At 39.3% G+C, this 20145-nt stretch overlaps 1 protein-coding gene across 6 annotated transcripts in view; it reads right to left on the bottom strand.

Annotated features, from left to right (window-relative positions):
• The window catches only part of PDS5A (PDS5 cohesin associated factor A), a 140881-nt gene that overhangs the window by 29366 nt on the left and 91370 nt on the right, over positions 1-20145 (bottom strand). For 5 of the 6 annotated variants that reach the window (XM_060188161.1, XM_060188163.1, XM_060188164.1 and 2 more), the window contains 8 exons: positions 15780-15903; positions 14644-14802; positions 12812-12880; positions 10191-10327; positions 7656-7779; positions 6723-6927; positions 5774-5888; positions 1066-1198 (listed from right to left, as the gene is read on the bottom strand). In XM_060188161.1, the coding sequence (XP_060044144.1) occupies positions 1066-1198; positions 5774-5888; positions 6723-6927; positions 7656-7779; positions 10191-10327; positions 12812-12880; positions 14644-14802; positions 15780-15903 (1066 nt within the window). Of the gene's footprint in view, positions 1-1065; positions 1199-5773; positions 5889-6722; positions 6928-7655; positions 7780-10190; positions 10328-12811; positions 12881-14643; positions 14803-15779; positions 15904-16872; positions 16998-20145 lie in introns of those variants that run through there. The other variant, XM_060188167.1, reaches the window with a different exon arrangement.

The raw sequence follows: 20145 nt of genomic DNA, 5'->3' as shown, positions 1-20145 counted from the left end.
ATGCTTATTTTTGGCTATATGGTGGTGCAGGGGATTGAAACTGGAACCTTGGAGCTTTAGGCATGAAAGGCTTTTGTCTAACTATTATGCTATCTTCCCTGGACTTTCTCATTGATGAATAAATAAATGTTATTTTTATAAAAGAGTACTTAAGCATTCCTTGAACAGTTTATAGAGATGCCTGGTATTTACCTTAAAAAATATAACATGGGGGAGTCGGGCTATAGCGCAGTGGGTTAAGCGCAGGTGGTGCAAAGCACAAGGACCGGCATAAGGATCCCGGTTTGAACCCCGGCTCCCCACCTGCAGGGGAGTCGCTTCACAGGCGGTGAAGCAGGTCTGCAGGTGTCTGTCTTTCTCTCCTCCTCTCTGTCTTCCCCTCCTCTCTCCATTTCTCTCTGTCCTATCCAACAACGACAACAACAATAATAACTACAACAATAAAACAACAAGGGCAACAAAAGGGAATAAATAAATAAAATATTTAAAAAATATATATAACATGGGTGCTAAGTATTCATAAATCATGGCAGGGGAGACAGCACCACAGATAGTGCCATAGCCCAAAGCATTCTAAGTCCCAGATTCAATCTCTGACACCACCAGAAATCAGTGTTGAGCAGAACTCTTGTGGGGGAAAAAAAGGAAAAATATCTGTCTGTATAGTCATAAGACAATGTATTCAACATTATAGTTCTCATTCCCCTGCTCTGTAGAAGTTTTAAATATTGTTTTCATTATAATGAAATGAAAGATAAAGAAAATACCTATGTGTTTTAAAAATACTTTTTAAGGGGACAGGGCAGTTGCACCTGTGGTCAAGCGTCACCATGGACAAGTACCCAGGTTTAAGTTCCAGCTCCCCACCTGCAGGGGTAAAGGTTCACTATTATGAAATAGTGCTGCAGGTTTCCCTCTCTCTCTACACACACACACACACACACACACACACACACACACACACACACACTTACTTTCCCTCTCAATTTCTGTCCTACCAAATAAAATAAACTTAAAAATAATTTAAATAATCTTTAGCACCCTGAAGCCTAACACACATCTTACTTCATTTGTCTTGGATTCATCTGGAGACTGTGCATCTTTTGTTAATTTGATGTTCTCTGCCATCTTCTTCATAAAGGCATGACTATTATTTTCATTCTTCGTCATTAAAACTTCAAGCATGAACCACAGGCACCTAAAGAAAACATATTCATGTATTAAAGACTAAACATAACTGCAGGGCAGGGTAGATAGTACAATGGTTATGCAAAGAGACACTCATGCCTGAGGCTCCAAAGTCCCAGGTTCAATCCCCTGCACCACCATAAGCCAGAGCTGAGCAGTGCTCTGGTAAAAAAAAAAAAAAATGAAAGAAAAAAAACAAAACATAATTGCATTTGCTAAATGGAGTAAGCACCTTACTGGAGTATTTTGTTTGAATACAAGTAAACTACAAAGAAAATAAAAATTAATTAAAGTATCAACTAAATAATATTCCATTCAAGTATTGCTTAATATAAATTTCATGAATGAAACATGAAAACACTAAAAATACACAAAATATTGTATAATTCCACTTACATGAAGCCTCTAGATTAGGTAAATTCATAAACATGGCAAATAAAACAATGGGTTTCAATGTCCAAAGGAAGTTAAAATTTCATGGACACTTATTTCTGTTTGGGGAGGAAGTTTTTGAGATTATAGTGGTGATAGCTGCATAATATTGTGAATGTAATTAATGGCATACAATTTTACATTTAAAAATAAATTGGGGGCGGGGAGAAGAAACAAAGGTCTGTGGGATTGCTCATTCAGTAGACTATGTGCTTGCTCTTGGGTTAGTCCGGAAACCAGATGAGGAAGCACCATGAACAGTATCAGACGAACTCTGGGTGAAGTACAGGTCCTGAGGTGCCTCTCTTTACTTTTCTTTTTAACCACAGCATTGCTCAGCTATGGCATATGGTGCTGTGGGGGACTGAACCTGGGACCTTGGAGCTTCAGGCATGATATATGGCCTAGGCCAGGAATTCGTAAGCCATGAGTTTTTTTTTTTTTTTTAAAGGTATAAAACATGATAGATGGAGCAGTTTGGACATAGAACTTGAAGAGTAACAAGTCACAGTGCATTGTGCCATGAGCACACCCCTCCCACTGACCCACCTCATTCCACCCCTCCCAGACTCTTAAAGGAGACTGGTGGTTGCCAGGGCCTGGAGAGGCACTGAGAGTCCTTGGGGTTATGGAGTTCATGGGTAGTGCACACCGTGCCACTGGCCGAACAGGTGGGCTCACCATTATACTATTTTCACCCATCTGTGACTCATTTTCTCTACCATCCCTTTCTCACTGAATGAAACAAAATGAAAAGCTGGGTATGAGGGTCAGCAGGATGGAAACTTAAAACAAGCAATACCACCACCACCAGGTGCAATTAAGTTGTGCAGGCACTTAGCACCTTTGATAACTGTGACAGATTAAAAAAAAAAAAAAAAAGAATTGGGACCAGCATGCTGCTCACTGTGATCGGGTATGTGTAGGGGCTTGAAATTATTTCTTTCTGCATATAAAGAAAAGGGGGTCAATTCTACATTGTACAAATTTACTCCAAATTTGTGTGCATGAAGCTGGGGTACATTTCCACTGCTCCCTGGTCAACTTTTATTCGGACAGAGGTAGAGACACCAGAAATCAAGTGCTACGGCATGCCCATATGCAGGGAAGCTTATGCACTGCATGCACAGCAAAGCATAAGCCATACCCCATGAGACATTTGCTCAGTCCAATGATTACAGTCTGAAAAACATACTTAACACTTCAAATTATTTGACAACTTAAAAAAAAAATTTTAAGGACACTCAAAGGACCACTAGGAGGTGGTCCATTGGATTCTGAGGCATGAGGTTTTTAGTTTGATCCAGTTCTGACTTTACTCTTAAGAAGTGGAATTCTAATGACTTAGAAAATGACTCATGGGAGTTGGGCGGTAGTGCAGTGGGATAAGCAATCGTGAAGTGCAAGGACTGGCTGAAGGATCCCGGTTTGAGGCCCCGGCTCCCCACCTGCAAGGGAGTCGCTTCACAAGCGGTGAAGCAGGTCTGCAGGTATTTTTCTCTTCCCCTCTGTGTCTCCCCCCCATCTCTCTGTCTTATCCAACAACGATGACGACATCAACAACAGCAATAATAACTACAACAACAACAAAAAACAACAAGGGCAACAAAAGGGAAAATAAATAAATAAATAAAAGAAGAGCTTAAAAAAAAAAAAAGAAAGAAAATGACTCATAAATTGGACTTGCAAACTTGAGTCTTTAGTACCTGGAATCACATGTCTCAGTGATGTCTCTGGCACCCCCCTCCCCTTATATGAGAAATTTAAAAATGTTCCATGTCGGGATAGGCAGTGGTGCAGCTGGTTAGGTTATGCACACACACTACAGTGCACATGGACTCATTTTAAGCCCCTGGTCCCCACCTGCAGGAGGTAAGCTTCACCAGTGGTGAAGCAGGTCTGTAGGTGTGTATCACTCCCTCCCCTCTCAATTCTTTTTTTTATTCCCCTTTTTTCTTCCAGGGTTATCTCTGGGGCTCAGTGACTGCATTATGAATCCACTGCTCCTGGAGGCCATTTTCCCCATTTTGTTGCCCTTGTTGTTGTTGGATAGGACAGAGAGAAATCGAGAGAGGAGAGGAAGACAGAAGAGGAAAGAAATACAGACACCAGAAGACCTGCCTCACCACTTGTGAAGTGATTCCCCTTGCAGATGGGGAGCCGGGGCTGGAACCGGGACCTTTACGACAGTCCTTGTGCTTTGCACCATGTGTGTTTAACCCACTGTGCCACTGCCCAGCACCCCCCTCTAAATTTCTGTCTTTAGCCAGTAATAATTAAAAAGATCTTGAAGAGGGGGCCGGGCAGTAGCACAGTGGGTTGAACGCACGTGGCGCAAAGTGCAAGGACCGGCGTGAGGATCCCGGTTCAAGGCCTTGGCCCCCCACCTGCAAGGGGAATCGCTTCACAAGCGGTGAAGCAGGTCTGCAGGTGTCTATCTTTCTCTTCCCCTCCTCTCTCCATTGCTCTCTGTCCTATCCAACCACAATGACAACAATAATATAATAGTAACAGCAGCACTGATAAACAACAGGGGCAACAAAGGGGAGAAAGTGGCCACCAGGAGCAGTGGATTCGTGGTGCTGGCACTGAGCCCCAGCAACAACCCTGGAGCCAAAAAAAAAAAAGAAAGAAAAAGATCTTGAAGAAATTAAAAATTTTAAAGAAGGGGGCTGGGCAGTAGCTCAGCGGTATAAGTGCACATGGTACAAGGACCAGCATAAGGATCCCAGTGCAAAGGACCGGCATAAGGATCCCGGTTCGAACCCCGGCTCCCCACCTGCAGGGGAGTCGCTTCACAGGCGGTGAAGCAGGTCTGCAGGTGTCTATCTTTCTCTCCTCCTCTCTGTCTTCCCCTCCTCTCTCCATTTCTCTCTGTCCTATCCAACAATGACAACAACAATAATAACTACAACAATAAAACAACAAGGGCAACAAAAGGGAATAAATAAATAAAGTAAATATTAAAAAAAAAAAAGACAAAAAAAAAAAAGGATCCCAGTGCAATCCCCCAGCTCCCCACCTGCAGAGGAGTCGCTTCACAAGTAGTGAAGCAGGTCTGCAGGTGTCTATCTCCCCCCACCCCCTGTCATCCCCTCCTCTCTCCATTTCTCTCTGTCCTATCCAACAACAACAGCTGTAACAATAATAACCACAACAAGGGCAACAAAATGGGAAAAACAGCCTCTAGGAACAGTAGATTTGTAGTGCTGGCACCAAGCCCCAGTGATCACCCTGGAGGCAAAAAATGGTACATGCTTAGGAAAAAAAAAAAGATTGATAGCTAGAAGGTAGCTGAGTTGCTTGAGTGTCTTGTCTTACATAGCATACAGATGGTTCTACGACAAAAGAGAAAACACTGCTGATAGTGGTGTGGTGTTTCTTCCTTCTTTGTTTGATTCTATGAATGAAAAAGTGGTAAAAATAATGCAAGCAGAATTGAAGATGAAGATTAATAATTTTATAAAATAGGTAATAAAAGTCTGCTTTGTGCTGGTAAGAAACTTAACATGATTTTTGTGAAGTCAAGGTCTCACATATGCATGATTTCACTACTACAGACTCCTTTTTTTTTCATTTAGATAGAAACAGAGGAGGGAGTTGGGTGGTAGTGCGGTGGGTTAAGCGCACATGGTGCAAATCACAAGGATCATCGTAAGGATCCTGGTTCAAGCTCCCAGCTCCCCACCTGCAGGGGATTCGCTTCACAGAAGGTGAAGCAGGTCTACAGGTGCCTATTTTTCTCTCCCCCTGTCTTCCCCATCTCTCCATTTCTCTCTGTCATATCCAACAATGACGACATCGATAATAACTACAACAATAAAACAACAAGGACAACGAAAGGGGATAAATAAATAAATATTAAAACAAAAAAATAAGAAAGAAAGAAACACAGAGGAGAGAGAAACACCAGAGTGTCTCTGGTATCACAGTCCCTCCTGTGTGGCGTGGAGGCTCCAATATGTACTGTGGGCAAGGCCAGGTTATTCCCTACCCAGTGAGTTGTATCTCTGGCTTGAATCCTCAACTTAATGAATGAGCAAAATTGTGGCAATATTTTTATTTTAATGGGAATAGTGATGGGAAACAAATCTAGCATTATTTGAAAAGTAAAAATTTTCGTTCAGAATTGTTGAAAATCAACACAACTTACTCTTTGATATCACGAAGTTGATCAACATCTTGTGATCTTGTAAAATCTGGATCATGGGCTAGCAGATGAATCATATACGGAACTACGTATTCAGGCAACAGCGATAGTAATTTCTCTAGAGTGAAAACATTATTATTATTATGAACATTAAAACAGTTTTTACTGGGGCCAGGAGGTGGCACACCTGGTTAAGCACACACGTCACAATGTGAAAGGACCCACCCAGGTTCAAGCCTCTGGCTCCCACCTGCAGGAGGGAAACTTCATGAATGGTGAAGCAAGTACTACAGATGTCTCTCTGCTCTCTCCTTCTCTATCTTCCCTCCCCCGTCAATTTCTATCTGTCCTGTCAAATAATAAAGAAAAAATAAAAACACAGTAGCTCATATATAATGTTTGGATTATAATCATTTTAGTTTACATTTTTTCCTTCATTTATTGCAGAATTGGAGACATCATGATAGTAGGTGATAACGAAATACTTGGGCTTCAATTTTGACAGCTAGTAAGATAAAAAGGATAAATTAAGGTCCCATAATAAGCTTCTTACATAACTGAGAAAATAATTAAGCTCAGGTATCTGAACAATGCTTTCAAACCAAGTCTCACTGCTGACCCTACAGAAAAAATACAATTCTGTTAGCCAGGTTTATGCACTGTAGTAATAGAAATCAAAATTATAGAGGCCAGGTGGTGGTGCACCTGGTTAACATCATAGAGCGCAAGGACCCAGGTTCAAGCCCCTAGTTCCTACCTACAAATGGAAAGCTTCATAAGTGATCAAGCAGGTCTGTAGGTGTCTTTCTCCCTCTCTCCTTCTCCTCTCAATTTCTCTGTCTGTATACAATATTACTAATTTAAAAAAATCAGAATTATAGATTTATCTATTAAATAAACCCCTCCTCCAAATGGAAATGCTAATCAGATAAATCCTGATAAGGTTACTTACCAGTAGTTATAGGGTTCTGTTTGATGTATTCTCTACGTATACTGATATTTTTTAGCAAACACTGCCGTGCATGTGCTCTTCTCTCTTTCACAGGATCTTTGGCACACAAAGCAAAGATTGCCATATATTCCAATGGGAGTAGTAACTTCACAAGTGCCTTATGTAACTTCTGAGCAAATATCTGCCTTACTTGGTAGCACTCATCCTATAGTAACATAAAATCAACATATGTTTACAATATTTACAGTAAAAATTATGAACAAAAACCCTAGTTAAAAATTAGCAAAAATTTACATACAACAGCTCAAGAATTTTAAGCTGTGAAATAAATTACCTAATATTTAGGAAGTATTTAATTAGAGTGAGTAGTAATAGCAATTCCTTTGTGCAAGCACATATGATAAATAGGTTTGTACTCACAGAAAATAATTAAAAAATTCTTCTTATGAAGGTTAATAGACACAAAGAAAGAATGAAAGAGACAGGAGCCGGGCAGTAGTGCAGTGCAAAGATAAGGATATTGGTTCAAACCCCCAGCTCCCCACCTGCAATGGGGTTACTTCACAAGTGGTGAAGCAGATCTGCAGGTGTTTATCTTTCTCTTCCCCTCTCTTCAATTTCTTTCTGTCCTATCCAACAGCAGCAGCAGCAGCAACGACAACAATAAGGGCAACAAAATGGAAAAAATGGCCTCCAGGAGGGCAGTGGGTAGGAGAGAGAGAGAGAGAGAGAGAGAGAGAGAGAGAGAGAGAGAGAGGGAGAGAAACCCTGAGACCACAGCACCAAAGCTTCCTTCAATGTAGTAGAGGCCAGGTTCAAATCAGGTCACTGGGTAGCACACATGGCAAATAAGGACATTGTCCAAGTGAGTTATTTCATTAGCCGAGAAAATAAATGTATCAAGTAATTAACTGAAATGGGTTTGTTACTTACATTAATAACAAGTGCACAGAGCTGAAATTGTTCTGGGGTTATAATTTCATGGTAACAAGGTTCCTGAGCAAGCTTCATTATGGCACTACCAGCAGCTAATCGCAAGCGAGACATATCAGATTTACTATAAACAAACAAAAAAGAAATAAACATTTTCTATAATCACTATCACTCATAAAATGCTTTAATCCTTTCTTGAATGCAAGATTCTTAGTATAAGTTTGTTTTTTAAAAAGATTTAATAATGAGAGATGGGGAGGAAAAAATAAAGCAGAGCGTCACTCAGGAATATGTGATGACAGGGATTGGATTCAGGACTCCATATTCAAGAGTCCAATGTTTTAATTCACTTAGCCACCTCCTAGGCCTCCAGAATATACTTAAAACATATAATGTCAAAACAAGGGAGAGCTACTTTGAGTTCTTGAAGTCACAGGGCAAAGACTGAAATCATTACTATCTGATAAGTCATATTTTTCATATCTAGTTAGTCTATCTTAGATATTATTCTACCATATTTCAGCAATTTTGCTTATTCTCACAAACACATTAACTGTAATATTAAGATGAAGTATTTACATTTGAAAAGTATTCCCTACTTTGAAAGGAAAGTATACTCACTGTAGAAACTTGACATACAATAACTCTTTGTGAAGCTTCCCTCCTGCAAGTGGGGACTGGAGGCTTTATCTCATGTTCATGGTAATATGGACACTTCCCTGAGTACACCAGTACCCAGCCCCTTAAATTTAATAACTACATTCTCTCTAAGACAGAGGCAAAAACACTGAAGCTTTCTTCTTCTTCTTCTTTTTTTTTTGCTTTTTCCCTCCCTTTTGTTGCCCTTGTTGTGGTAGTTATTATTGATGTTGTTATTGTTGGCTAGAACAGAGAGAAATGGAGAGAGGAGGGGAAGACAGAGAGGGGGAGAGAAGGACAGACACCTGCAGACCTGCTTCACCGCCTGTGAAGTGACTCCCCTGCAGGTGGGCAGCCGGGGGCTCGAACCAGGATCCTTCCACTTCTAGCCATGTGCACTTAACCCTGAAGCTTTCTTCAATGTGGTATAGGCTGGGCTTCAACCTGGGTTGTGCATGTGTCAAAGTGTACACTATTAAAAAAAAAGCCTTGTACAGTCTGTAATCAAACAGACCGTGACTCTGTCCTTCCTTAAATGTCCAGTGATTTATTTACTGGATACAGAGAGATATTGAGATGAGAAGGGGAGTTACTAACAGAAATGCCTGCAGCACTGCTTCATTGTTTGAGAAGCTTCCCCCTTGCAGGTGTGGATCGGGGTTTGAACTTGGGTCTTTGTGCACTGTAACATGTGCACTCAATAGGGTGTGCCAGCACTGGCTGTCCAATGATAAGTTTTAAAGTACTGACTTATGAGCGTGAGAGACAGACAGAACCCCACAGCATCACCATGACATATGTGATGTGAGCAAACTTGGAATTTATGCTTGTGAGTTCATCATGAGCTTTATCTACTTTGCCACCCCCCTGAGCTATTTGCTTACTGTGAGAGAATAAGAAAAGAGTGAGATCACACAGTGACATAAGGACATCAACCAGTGGCCTCAAAGGGTATGGGGTGTGTGTGTGTCTCAGACATTCAAGTTTTGTGTCTAGTAGGTTTGATAATCTCCCCAGGGTCCCCTTAAGATTTCATTTATTTAACCACCAGAACTATTGCCAGGGATGTGTGCCTGCATAATTCCATTGTTCCCAGTAGCCTTTACTATTACTTTCTTTTCTTTTTGAAAGAGGGCAAGAGACAGAGTTTGAAAGAAGAGACAATGTAGTACTATACTGTGTGTAAAGTTCCCCTCTATAGGAATTACTAAGTAGTGGCAGGGGCTCAAACCCAAGTCCTCAGGCATGGTAATATGTGCAGTCTACTGGATGAACTATCTGCTGGCCACCCTTTATTTTTATAAATTACAGTGAGAAACCAGAGCATTGCTCGACTCTGGCATGTGTAGTGTCAGTGACCAATCTGGGGCCTCATACACTGTCATGCAATCCATTTCTTCACTCACTATACTAGAAGCTAACTCTCTCAAAGGGAGGAAATGAATATTATTGCCTTTTGATGCAATGCTTTCTATAGTGCTCCTCCCAAAGAGTAGTTCACAAATATTCACTCAATCCTACAAATAGCAAAGTTATAAGATCTGGGAGGTGGCATGCTGATTCTCAATATCCTATGTGCCAGAGTCAGAAGGATAGTCTGGTCTTTGCTGTTGTGTTGAAATGTCAATACAGCTAATTATAATAATAATATTACTATAATGGTTACAACAAGGATGTTTAAGAGTAAAGAAAAATCACAGAACCATCATTAAAATAGAAACTTTAAAAAATATAAACCCCAGGTGAGTATTCAAGATTCAACCTTAAGACTACATTGTGCAGTTACAACACTCAATATCAAGTTGGCAATACACACACACACACACACACACACACACACACACACACACACACACACACACTTTGAGCTAAGTAACTCGGGGAGAAAAACCTTACCTGATTCTTTTTTGCTCTGTCAGGTCACCTTCACTAACCAACATAGCTGATAATAACCGAAGAGTTGAATTGGCAGATTTAGACTGGTTGTTTTTCATACCCAACAGCCACCGTACCAGAAGTTTAATTGCTTGTACCTATAAAATATTAACATGCTAAAAAAAAGAAAGCAACTAAAAACTCTAATTAAAAGGAAATACTGATTTGCTATTCACTGATTACTTAGTTGCTAACAGACATGTTTTATTGAACTAACCTCTAGATTACAATAAGCAGTAAGAACTAATTATTGTTTAATCTAAGTATATACTGTCCCAAGAGTTGTATATGTAGTAACTGAATTTCCCAAATAACTTAATGAAGCATGTATTCTAATTTTCTTTCTTTTTCTTTCTTTCTTTTTTTTTTTTTTTTTTTTTACCAGAGCACTGATCAGCTCTGGTTTATGGTGGTGCAGGGGACTGAACCTGGGACTTTGGAGCCTCAGGCTTGACAGTCTGTTTGTTTGCATAACCATTATGCTATCTACCCCTGCCTGTATTCTAATTTTCAACAGACAAGGCAACTGAACATTAATGTGACATTGTGCTCAAGGTCTATTCTGGAACTTGGGCTTTTTAAAATTAAGACATTTGTGTAAGATTTAAAAATTACTTATTCTATTGTGTTTTGCAGAGACTGTTTCTTATGAAATGACTGTTAATTTAACACTGCACTGGTGCCATTTTTCTATATTGAAATGTTACCTGCAAAATTTTTAGAAATTACATAAACATATATGATAAAGCAAGATTTGAAAGAACTCCAGTTTTTTTTTGCCTCCAGGGTTATAGCTGGGGCTCAGTGTCTGCACTACAAATCCACTGCTCCTGGAGGTCTTTTTCCCATTTTTGTTGGCCTTGTTGTGGCTGTTATTGCTATTTCTGTCACTATTGTTGGACAGGACAGAGAAATCAAGAGAGGAGGGGAAGACACAGAGAGAGAGAAATATAGACACCTGCAGACCTGCTTCTTTGCTTGTGAGGCAACTCCCCTGCAGGTGGGGAGCTAGGGGATCGAATTGGGATCCTTACAATAGTCCTTGCGCTTTTCGAGACCTGTGCTTAACCCACTGTGCTACCACCCGACTCCCCCTAACTCCAGTTTTAAAAGACGTTCTACTTATGTAAAAAGAACAGTCAGTCGATGTGGCAAACTCTATTGTCTTATTTTAAGAAACTGTCATAGTCTGTTTTACCATATGTATGACTCAAGTGTGAACTGGCCTCCACTGCAATGGAAGAAACTTCAAAGCTGTAGTCTTTCTCTCTGTCAAGTGTCTTGCCATATTCTCTCTCTGCCTGAAAAAAATCAGCCTGGAGAGGTAAAGCCCTGGTAATGAAAAGAGAGGGGAGAAAGTGCAGGGTGGGGTGGACAGACATGTGCAGGTGTGCACTGCCATAGCACCCCATCCTCAAGCAAGCAGCCAACAACAGTGAGACATAATGGTCTACTAGGAGAAAAAGAAAAAAAATTTTTTTTGATTCAGGGAAGGCTTACGTAAACGTTAATATTTTTTTTAAACAAGAAAGTTTTTTTTTTTTCATTCTGGTGACCCAGAGATAGTTCACTAGTAAAACACACATCACCATGTCCAAGGACCCACATTTCAAACACTGACTCCACATGCTGTAATGTTTCATCCTCTCTCTCTTTCTCTCTCTCTCCCTGCCTCCCTGAGGCAGGGCTGGCCTATTACTTCCATAATGGGCCAGGAAAACTTCCCATGTTTTATGTGGTAAACATCAGTTACTTAAAAAGCAGCTGGTCCTGGACATGCCTCCTTGCTTGATGGTGGTACTGCTGGGCCGCCAACTACTTAGTATACTCTTAGTAGATGTCACATTTATACGTGGGAGTTTCTGCCAAGGCAATTTTAGTGGCAAGTGTTACACTGAAATCAAGACTAATATTTAGCTCATGTAGATGTACCTACTCCAGAACTGGCAGGATGATGGTTTGTAGTACTATTCACTAAAATCAGGGCCTAGCATTTAACCCCCTACTCAATTTAGGATGTGAAAGTGCAAGCAACTAAAATACATGTGAAAGAGTTAGCTATAGTATCTAGATATTTACTATTTTTATTGAAAACCTGAAAAAAAAAAAACCCCAGATAAAATATATAATGTGTATCTCACAAAGGTTATCAAATAGATAACAGTGATGATGAAACAAACCCAAGATGATCATCAAGATCCTACAAATAAGGGCAGGAGTAGAGAGCATAATGGTTATGCCTGAGGCTCCAAAGTCCCAGGTTCAATCCCCTGTACCACAAGTTAGAGCTAAGCAGTGCTCTGGCTTAAAAAAACAAAAACAAACAAAAACACCTACAAATAATATTTTAAGGGAGCCTCACATAAATTGTTTTAGTAGGTAGGAAAGTCTTACAGATGATATCAACATATATTTATTTATAAATGACTCAAAGACAACTATAATTTCTTTAAGAAATGTGCAACATTTGATTTAAAAAGAAATCACAATAAAAATACTGAATACCCTGTAGGGTTAAAGAGAAAAAAGAAGTCCACGAATAGTTGTCATCTCAACATAAAACCAGAACTACAAGAATTTACCTTTGCTAGTACTTCAGGAGAAACCTCTTCATCTGGTGACCACAATTTTCCATTCTTCTCACCTGTTGACTATGAGCAATCAAATAAGTGTAAATTTTAGGAAAATATCAAGATTTTTCTTCACAGTTATTTTTTCAATGTTCTAGGAAAAGTCACCAAGTAGAGCTTGGAAAAGAACAAAGTTTTTCGTTTTTGAAATGTACTCCAAACTCACTAGTCAAGACTGTGTGGTTGGTACTGGCTTAATTACAAAAACTAATGGAACAAAACAAAGAGCCTCAGAAAACTTTCACAAAGGAAAACTTAAACTTGTTCTTCTTTTAATATTTACTTATTATTGGATAGAGACTGAAAGAAATTGAGTAGGAAGTGGGAGAGAAAGAGAGAGACACCTGTAGCCTTGTTTCACCACTTGTGAAGCCTGCAGGGGACCAATGGCTTGAACCCAGGTCCTTGCATACTATAATGTGTGCACTTAAACAGATGCAAAAGATTTTCAATGTCCAATGAAAATATATAAATGGCCAAAGTACAAGAAAATTATTCCTCAGTTTTACCAGCATTATGGCAATGTCAATAAAAACTACATGATATTATTCTGAAACTAGAAGGATGATTATTGTAAAAAAATAAATAAAAATAAAAATAAAAAACTCCTCAAAATAATAATTGATGGCAAAGATGTGAAGAACCAGAAAGTAGAAGAGAAGCTGGACTGAGGAAGAGGCAATGGAGTGTTACTGGTTAATGGATACAGAGTGTGTCTGAGATGGGAGAGTGCTAGAGGTAGTGGTGATGGTTACTAAATTATGTGAATATTTACGTAAGATGGCAGCCTGTAGTTCCAGAGAGTTTCCCTAGGTATTACTATGTTTCCCTAGGTATCACTATGTAGATGAACAACTTTGGCTTATTTAAAAACTAATAATTACCACCAAAGTCTTCAACAATGTGGATATATTTAGTAAGTAAAATTATATAAATGTTGTTTATAACTTGTATAATATTCATAATATATACTATAAGGTAACTATAAATTTACATAACAATGTGAGTTTTTAAAGAAGATATATGTCAGAATTTAATATTATGCACATAGTACCATAGAAACACAAAGATTCGTTTAACAGAGGACCTATTAATAAAGTCATCATATAAGCTGTCTTAAGTTTTACATCGGTCACCAGCCACTTCTCTCATTACTACAAAGAATAGGTTGAGTTGTGAGGAAGGTGGAATTGAAATGTTGGCCTTGCTTCCACATCTCTGACAGCGGAAGGGAAAGAGGAGGTGCACTAGCAGGTGTCTTTCTTTTAAAATTCAGAGAGTAAGAGTTCTGGACAGATGGTTCAATTATGTGGAAGAATTAGGAATAGCTTGGGTAAATCAGCACTATCCTGAAAGTCAACCACAATGACCCAACAATAAGAGTGATCTGTCTTCCTTCAATAACTCTTTAATTCAGAATTATCTGGCTAGGTAACAATAAGTAATCAAAAGTACAATGTAGTATTTCAAAAAGCTAGTTAATACAATTTTTGAAAGAATTTTTTATCAATTTTCGATAAAAAAGAATTTTAGCACCCCAGTAAACTATCTTCCAATTTGGATAATAGTTTCTGACTATTTTTATTTTTAATATTTTAACTCATAACTCATCCATCTTATGTTCTTATTTTCTCTTAAATGTTTAGTTCTAGCAATTAGAACACTAAAATCAGGATGTCAAATGGAAATTTAAGTACATAAAAATACAAAATAATATAATAGAAATGTTTGTCATAAAGATAAATAATCTTAATAACACTAAATTTAATGAAAAGAAAACTTACCCTGTCGTTCATTAGCAGATCTTTTACAATAAAATTTGCTACCACTGATTTCATTGGGGAAGCAAACTGATCTGGTGCTAACATAGAAATGTGGCCCAGTGAAACTAATGGAGTTATAAGTTGTTCTGGCACATCAGCATTCAGACTCCTACTGAGTGGCTAAAAAAATAAAAGTCAAAATTATCCATTTGTTTTATAGAAGTCTAAATATTCTATGGAAATAATAAATGTTCCTGAATCTTCCTAAATTTATCATGTCCAAAGAAATTTAGACAATTGACATTTAACAAGAAAGAATGTAAAGCTTTAATGGGGGTGGGGGGATGATTTAAAAGGCAGAAACAAGGAGTTGGGTGGTAGCGCAGCTGGTTAAGTGCAGGTGGTGCAAAGGGCAAGGACCAGCAAAAGGATCCTGGTTCCAGCCCCTGGCTCCCCACCGGCATGGGAGTTCGCTTCACAATCAATGAAGCAGGCCTGCAGGTGTCTATCTTTCTCTCCCCCTCTCTGTCTTCCCCTCCTCTCTCCATTTCTCTCTGTCCTATCCAACGACGACATCAATAACAACAATAAAAAAACAAGGACAACAAAAGGGAATATTTAAAAAAGGTAGAAATAATCATAAGACTATCAAATTAATATTATTTTCAAGACATCAATAATAGCCATGATACATCAGTAGATTTTTTAAAATCTGTGTTGACAATTTAAATAACCAAGGGTTATAAAAAATAAGAGTTCACTTGGTCATGGCCACACATTAGGAACTTACAATAATAGGAATACCTTGCTAGGTGCAGAATCAGGCCAAAGATGATAAAAAAAGAAGGCAAACATGACTAATTTTCCAGTAAGAAATTAGTAAGGTGGTTCAAAGTCATCCGCTAATAAATTCTGAAGATAAACAGCCCACTGAACCAATGGGGGTAAAATCAAGTAAAATGTCCTAACACAAAGCATCCCTTAATATGAAGTATTTAAACATATAAGACCATCTAAAGGTTAGGAATATTGTGTGCTTCATGAATAAGATGGAGTTGATATTCTAGGGAAGGACTACAGAGTCTTAACAAAACAAGCTTCTATCATTACTGACCCAAAGATGAAAAACACCAATTCATCCTATGTATTACATATACCTCAAAAATCTGTGCAAGTTGGACTTCTTTATTTGTGAATATGGCATGTATACAGTGAACGGCCTGTTTTGCTTGGTGCGGAGTACCCCGTTTTGCTTTCTGATGTAAAATGGGAATCAAGGTCCTGGAAAAAAAAATAAGTTAAAAAAGAAGAAAAATCCTATAAACCATAAGTAGCTCTTGTTGTCTGCCACATTTCTTCCTGTTACTTAGCTACATGCTGGTACAACAAAAACCTCATGTATCTGAAGGGCTAGGCAGTGGCACACACAGTACACCGTACATGTGCCAATGCACAAAGACCCAGGCTCAAGCCCCAGTTCCCAACCTGCAGGAGAGAAGCTTCACAGGTGGTGAAGCAATATTGTGGATGTCTTGCTCTCTCCCTCAATTTCTGTTTCTATCCAAAAGGAATGTTGGGGAGGGAGGGAGAGAGAGAGACAGGGAAGGCAAAGAAGGAAAGCGAGGGAGGAAGAATGAAGAAGAGAGAGAGGGAGGGATGGAGCACATCATGGGAGCATCACAGAACCAGGAAAAACTGGTAGAGCACTGGCATGATATCTTTCCTCTCTCTTTCTATCTGTGTGTATTTCTATATATCTGGGAAAAAAGACACACACACATACACACCAACAACTCCTATGAGAAAGGGAAGGGAAATGGGAGAAATGGCAGTGTCTGTCTCTCTCTTATTTATAAGGGGGAGGAGGAAGAGAGAGAATGAGAATCAGACCATCAATTTGGCACTTGTGGCTGTACGAAATCTCATCCTTGAGAGCAGTCTTTATTTACTGCACCACTTCCCAGGTTGCAGAATAGTTTTTCTGATAGGGAGGACAGTAGAACTTAAGCAATGGATACATTCAAATATATGCACATAGAGTTATACCCCTGACATTTTATAGCATTGTAAATGAATGTTCAATTAGTTCTTTTAAAAAACAAACAAAAGCAACTGTCACCTTGCCCTTGTTTTTCTAGTGTAATCTATAATTTAATGGTGCCATCAGGGTTGCTACTGAGCAGTGTTCGATGTTTTTCAGTGATTCCCCATTAGTGTTAAGACAAGTTTTAATCCCTTGTGTCCAAGGGTTTCTACTTACACTACTAATTCCTTTAAGGCAAAATTCCTTTAAAATTAAGTCCTTTAGGATGGGTGAAACAGCTCATTTTGATAGCATGCTGTTTTGCCATTTGGATAGCCTCTTTGAGCCTGGCCTTTACAAAAAGGAAGGACACTTCAATGCAATGGTATCTTACAAACACAGATTCTATCTATCTATCAATCATATATCTATAGTTCCATTAATGACTAGTCAGCAAGACAGCTTACTTGGAATAGTGTGCTTTTTTTTTGGTCATGGTAACGACTAGGCTCTACACAAAAGCAAACTTTGGAGCTATGTGTTTTTTTTTTTTAACCGGAGCACTGGTTAACTCTAGTTTATAGTGTGTGGGGGATTGAACCTAGGACATTAGAGCCTCAGGCATGAAAGTCTCTTTGCGGGAATCGGGCAGTACGGCAGTGGCTTAAGCGCATGTGGCGCCAAGTGCAAGGTCTGGTGTAGGGATCCTGGTTTGAATCCCCAGCTTCCCACCTCCGGGGAGTTGCTTCACAGGTGGTGAAGTAGGTCTGCAAGTGTCTTTCTTTCTCTCCCCTATCTTCTCCTCCTCTCTCAGTTTCTCTCTGTCCTATCCAACAACAACAAATCAGTAACAACAAATCAATAACAACAACCACAACAACGATAAAAAAACAATAAGGGCAACAAACGGGGATAAAATAGCCTCCATTTCTCTCTGTCCTATATCCAATAACGATGACATCAATAGAACAACAATAACTATAACAAAACAAGGGCAACAAAAGGGAATAAGTAAATAATTATTTAAAAAATAATTAAAAGAAAGTCTCTTTGCATAATCATTAAGCTATCTACCCCCAACCAGCTATGTTTTTTTGAACTAAAGTTAGCATAGAGTAGTGAATTTCTAGTGATGACCAACACTTTCTCCTCCCCAAAAGAGGTCAACCCCCAACACCACAAAAAGCCAGAGCTGAGCAGTACTCTCTCTATCTCTATTAAAATGAATAAAGGAAAGAGAGAGAATAAGTTTTTTTTATACCTGCAGACCTGCTTCACTACTTGTGAAATGAACCTCCCCTGCAGGTGGGGACCTGGGGGCTCTAACCGGGATCCTTATGCTGGTTCTTGTGCTCTGCACCAAGAGAGCTTAACCTGCTGTGCTATACACCACCTGGCTCCCCAGTGTTTTTTTTTTTTTTTAAACTAAAAGATATAAAGGTTTTCTCTGGAAATTAGTAAGAAATTTTATCATATTATGGTGATTGTTTTAAAAATATAAAGACTAACAAAGACATGGGGGCTGGGCGGTACTGCACTGGGATAAGTGCACATAGCACGAGGCGCAAGGACCTGTGCAAGGATCCTGGTTTAAGGCCTGGGCTTCCGACCTGCAAGGGGGGGTGGGGGTTGCTTCACAAGTGGTGAAGCAGGTCTGCAGGTGTATATCTTTCTCTCTCCCTGTCTACTTCCACCTCTCCTCACAATTTCTCTTTGTCTTATCCAAAATAAATAAAAACTATTATTACTGGTGCATGAACTATCTGAGAGCAGGGACTGAGTGTGATTCTTTTACATCAGCCACTACAGCACTGAAAATGCACGGTATTAAATAATTTCTAAATTTAAAATACAAGTTCATGTATTCAAAAGTGTTAGGATTCCTGAGTTCTCTTGTCCTATTAGAACTCTGAGGAAAAATCACTCTCAAGCTTTCATTTGCTTATTTCCCCAAACTATTTACATATATCCGCAATATCTAATTCTACAGCTAACTGCTATGTGATCTTCCTCCAAAAGATATTTCCCACATCTTATATCTAAATATAAACTCAAATCTGAACATTAAAAAAAAAATGTTTTAAATTTATGTGGTGCCGGGCTTTATGCATGCTCAATCATTCAAAAAAAATTATTTATTCATGAAGAAGATGGAGAAGGAGGAATCAGACATCATTCTTGTACATGTGCTGCTAGGGACTTAACTCAGGACCTCACGCTCCAGAATCCAATCCTTTATCCACTGTGCCACCTCCCAGGCCATGGGATATGTTTTCTACTGAGCTAAACTCCAGACTCTGCCCCTAAATTTGATCTTAATGCAGTTTCTCTAACATAATGAAATCCATTCCGTTCCATTCCATTCTTTTTTTTTTTAACCAGAGCACTGCTCAGCTCTGGCTTATGGAGGTGTGGGGGATTGAACCTGGGACTTGAGAGCCTCAGGCATGAAAGTCTCTTTGCATAACCATTATGCTATATCCCCCACCCAATCCATTCCATTCTTATGAGAAGGGAAACAATAAAAGCACTACTGTCAATAATCAAAAACAATTATTTTATAGCTTTTAAATTTTTTGACAATTAAAAAAAATTATTTATTTATTTTACTTTTTGTAGCCCTTGTTTTATTGTTGTAGTTATTACTGTTGTTATTGATGTGTTGTTGGAAAGGACAGAGAAATGGAGAGAAGAGGGGAAGATAAGAGTGGGGGAGAGAAAGATAAGACACCTGCAGACCTGCTTCACCACCTGTGAAGCGACAACCCCGATAGGTGGGGAGCTGGAGGCTTGAACTGGGATCCTTATGCCAGTCCTTGCGCTCTGCGCCATGTGCACTTTACCCGCCTCGCTACTGCCTGACTCCCAACTTTTAAAATTTTTTTCTCATTGAACAGTCAGAGAAATTGAGGGGAAGGGAAGATAGGGAGACGTCTGCAGCCGTTTCACTACTTGTGAAGCTTTCCCGCTGTAGAATTTTTAGCACTGTAATGTGAGTGCTTAACCAGGTGCACCACCGCCTGGCTACCCCCCCAATAGTATTTTATTAAGCACATAACTTGAGCCTCCCATCCTTGGTGGGATATAAAGACAGAAATTATTCAATTTATAACCTACCTGGAGAGAAAAGGACAAATATTAATATATTATAAAATAATCACAAATTCATAATTCTGTGATAACTTTTTGTTACTAGTATTCACACACACACACACACACACACACACACACACACTTTGCCTCCAGGGTTATTGCTGCGGCTCGGTGCCTGCACTATGAATCCCCTGCTCCTGGAGGCCATTTCTTCCCTTTTGTTGCCCTTGTTGTTTATCAATGTTATTATTATTGCTTCTGTTGTTGGATAGAACAGAGAGAAATGGAGAGAGGAGAGGAAGACAGAGAGGGGGAAAGGAAGACACCTGCAGACCTGCTTCACCGCTTGTGAAGTGACCCCCACCCCGCAGGTGGGGAGGAGCCAGGGGCTTGAACAATAGTCCCTG

Source organism: Erinaceus europaeus, chromosome 3, assembly GCF_950295315.1.
Source record: "Erinaceus europaeus chromosome 3, mEriEur2.1, whole genome shotgun sequence".
Lineage (NCBI taxonomy): Eukaryota > Metazoa > Chordata > Mammalia > Eulipotyphla > Erinaceidae > Erinaceus > Erinaceus europaeus.
The sequence above is the reverse complement of the archived record's forward strand: the minus strand, read 5'-3'. Positions and strand labels throughout refer to the sequence as shown.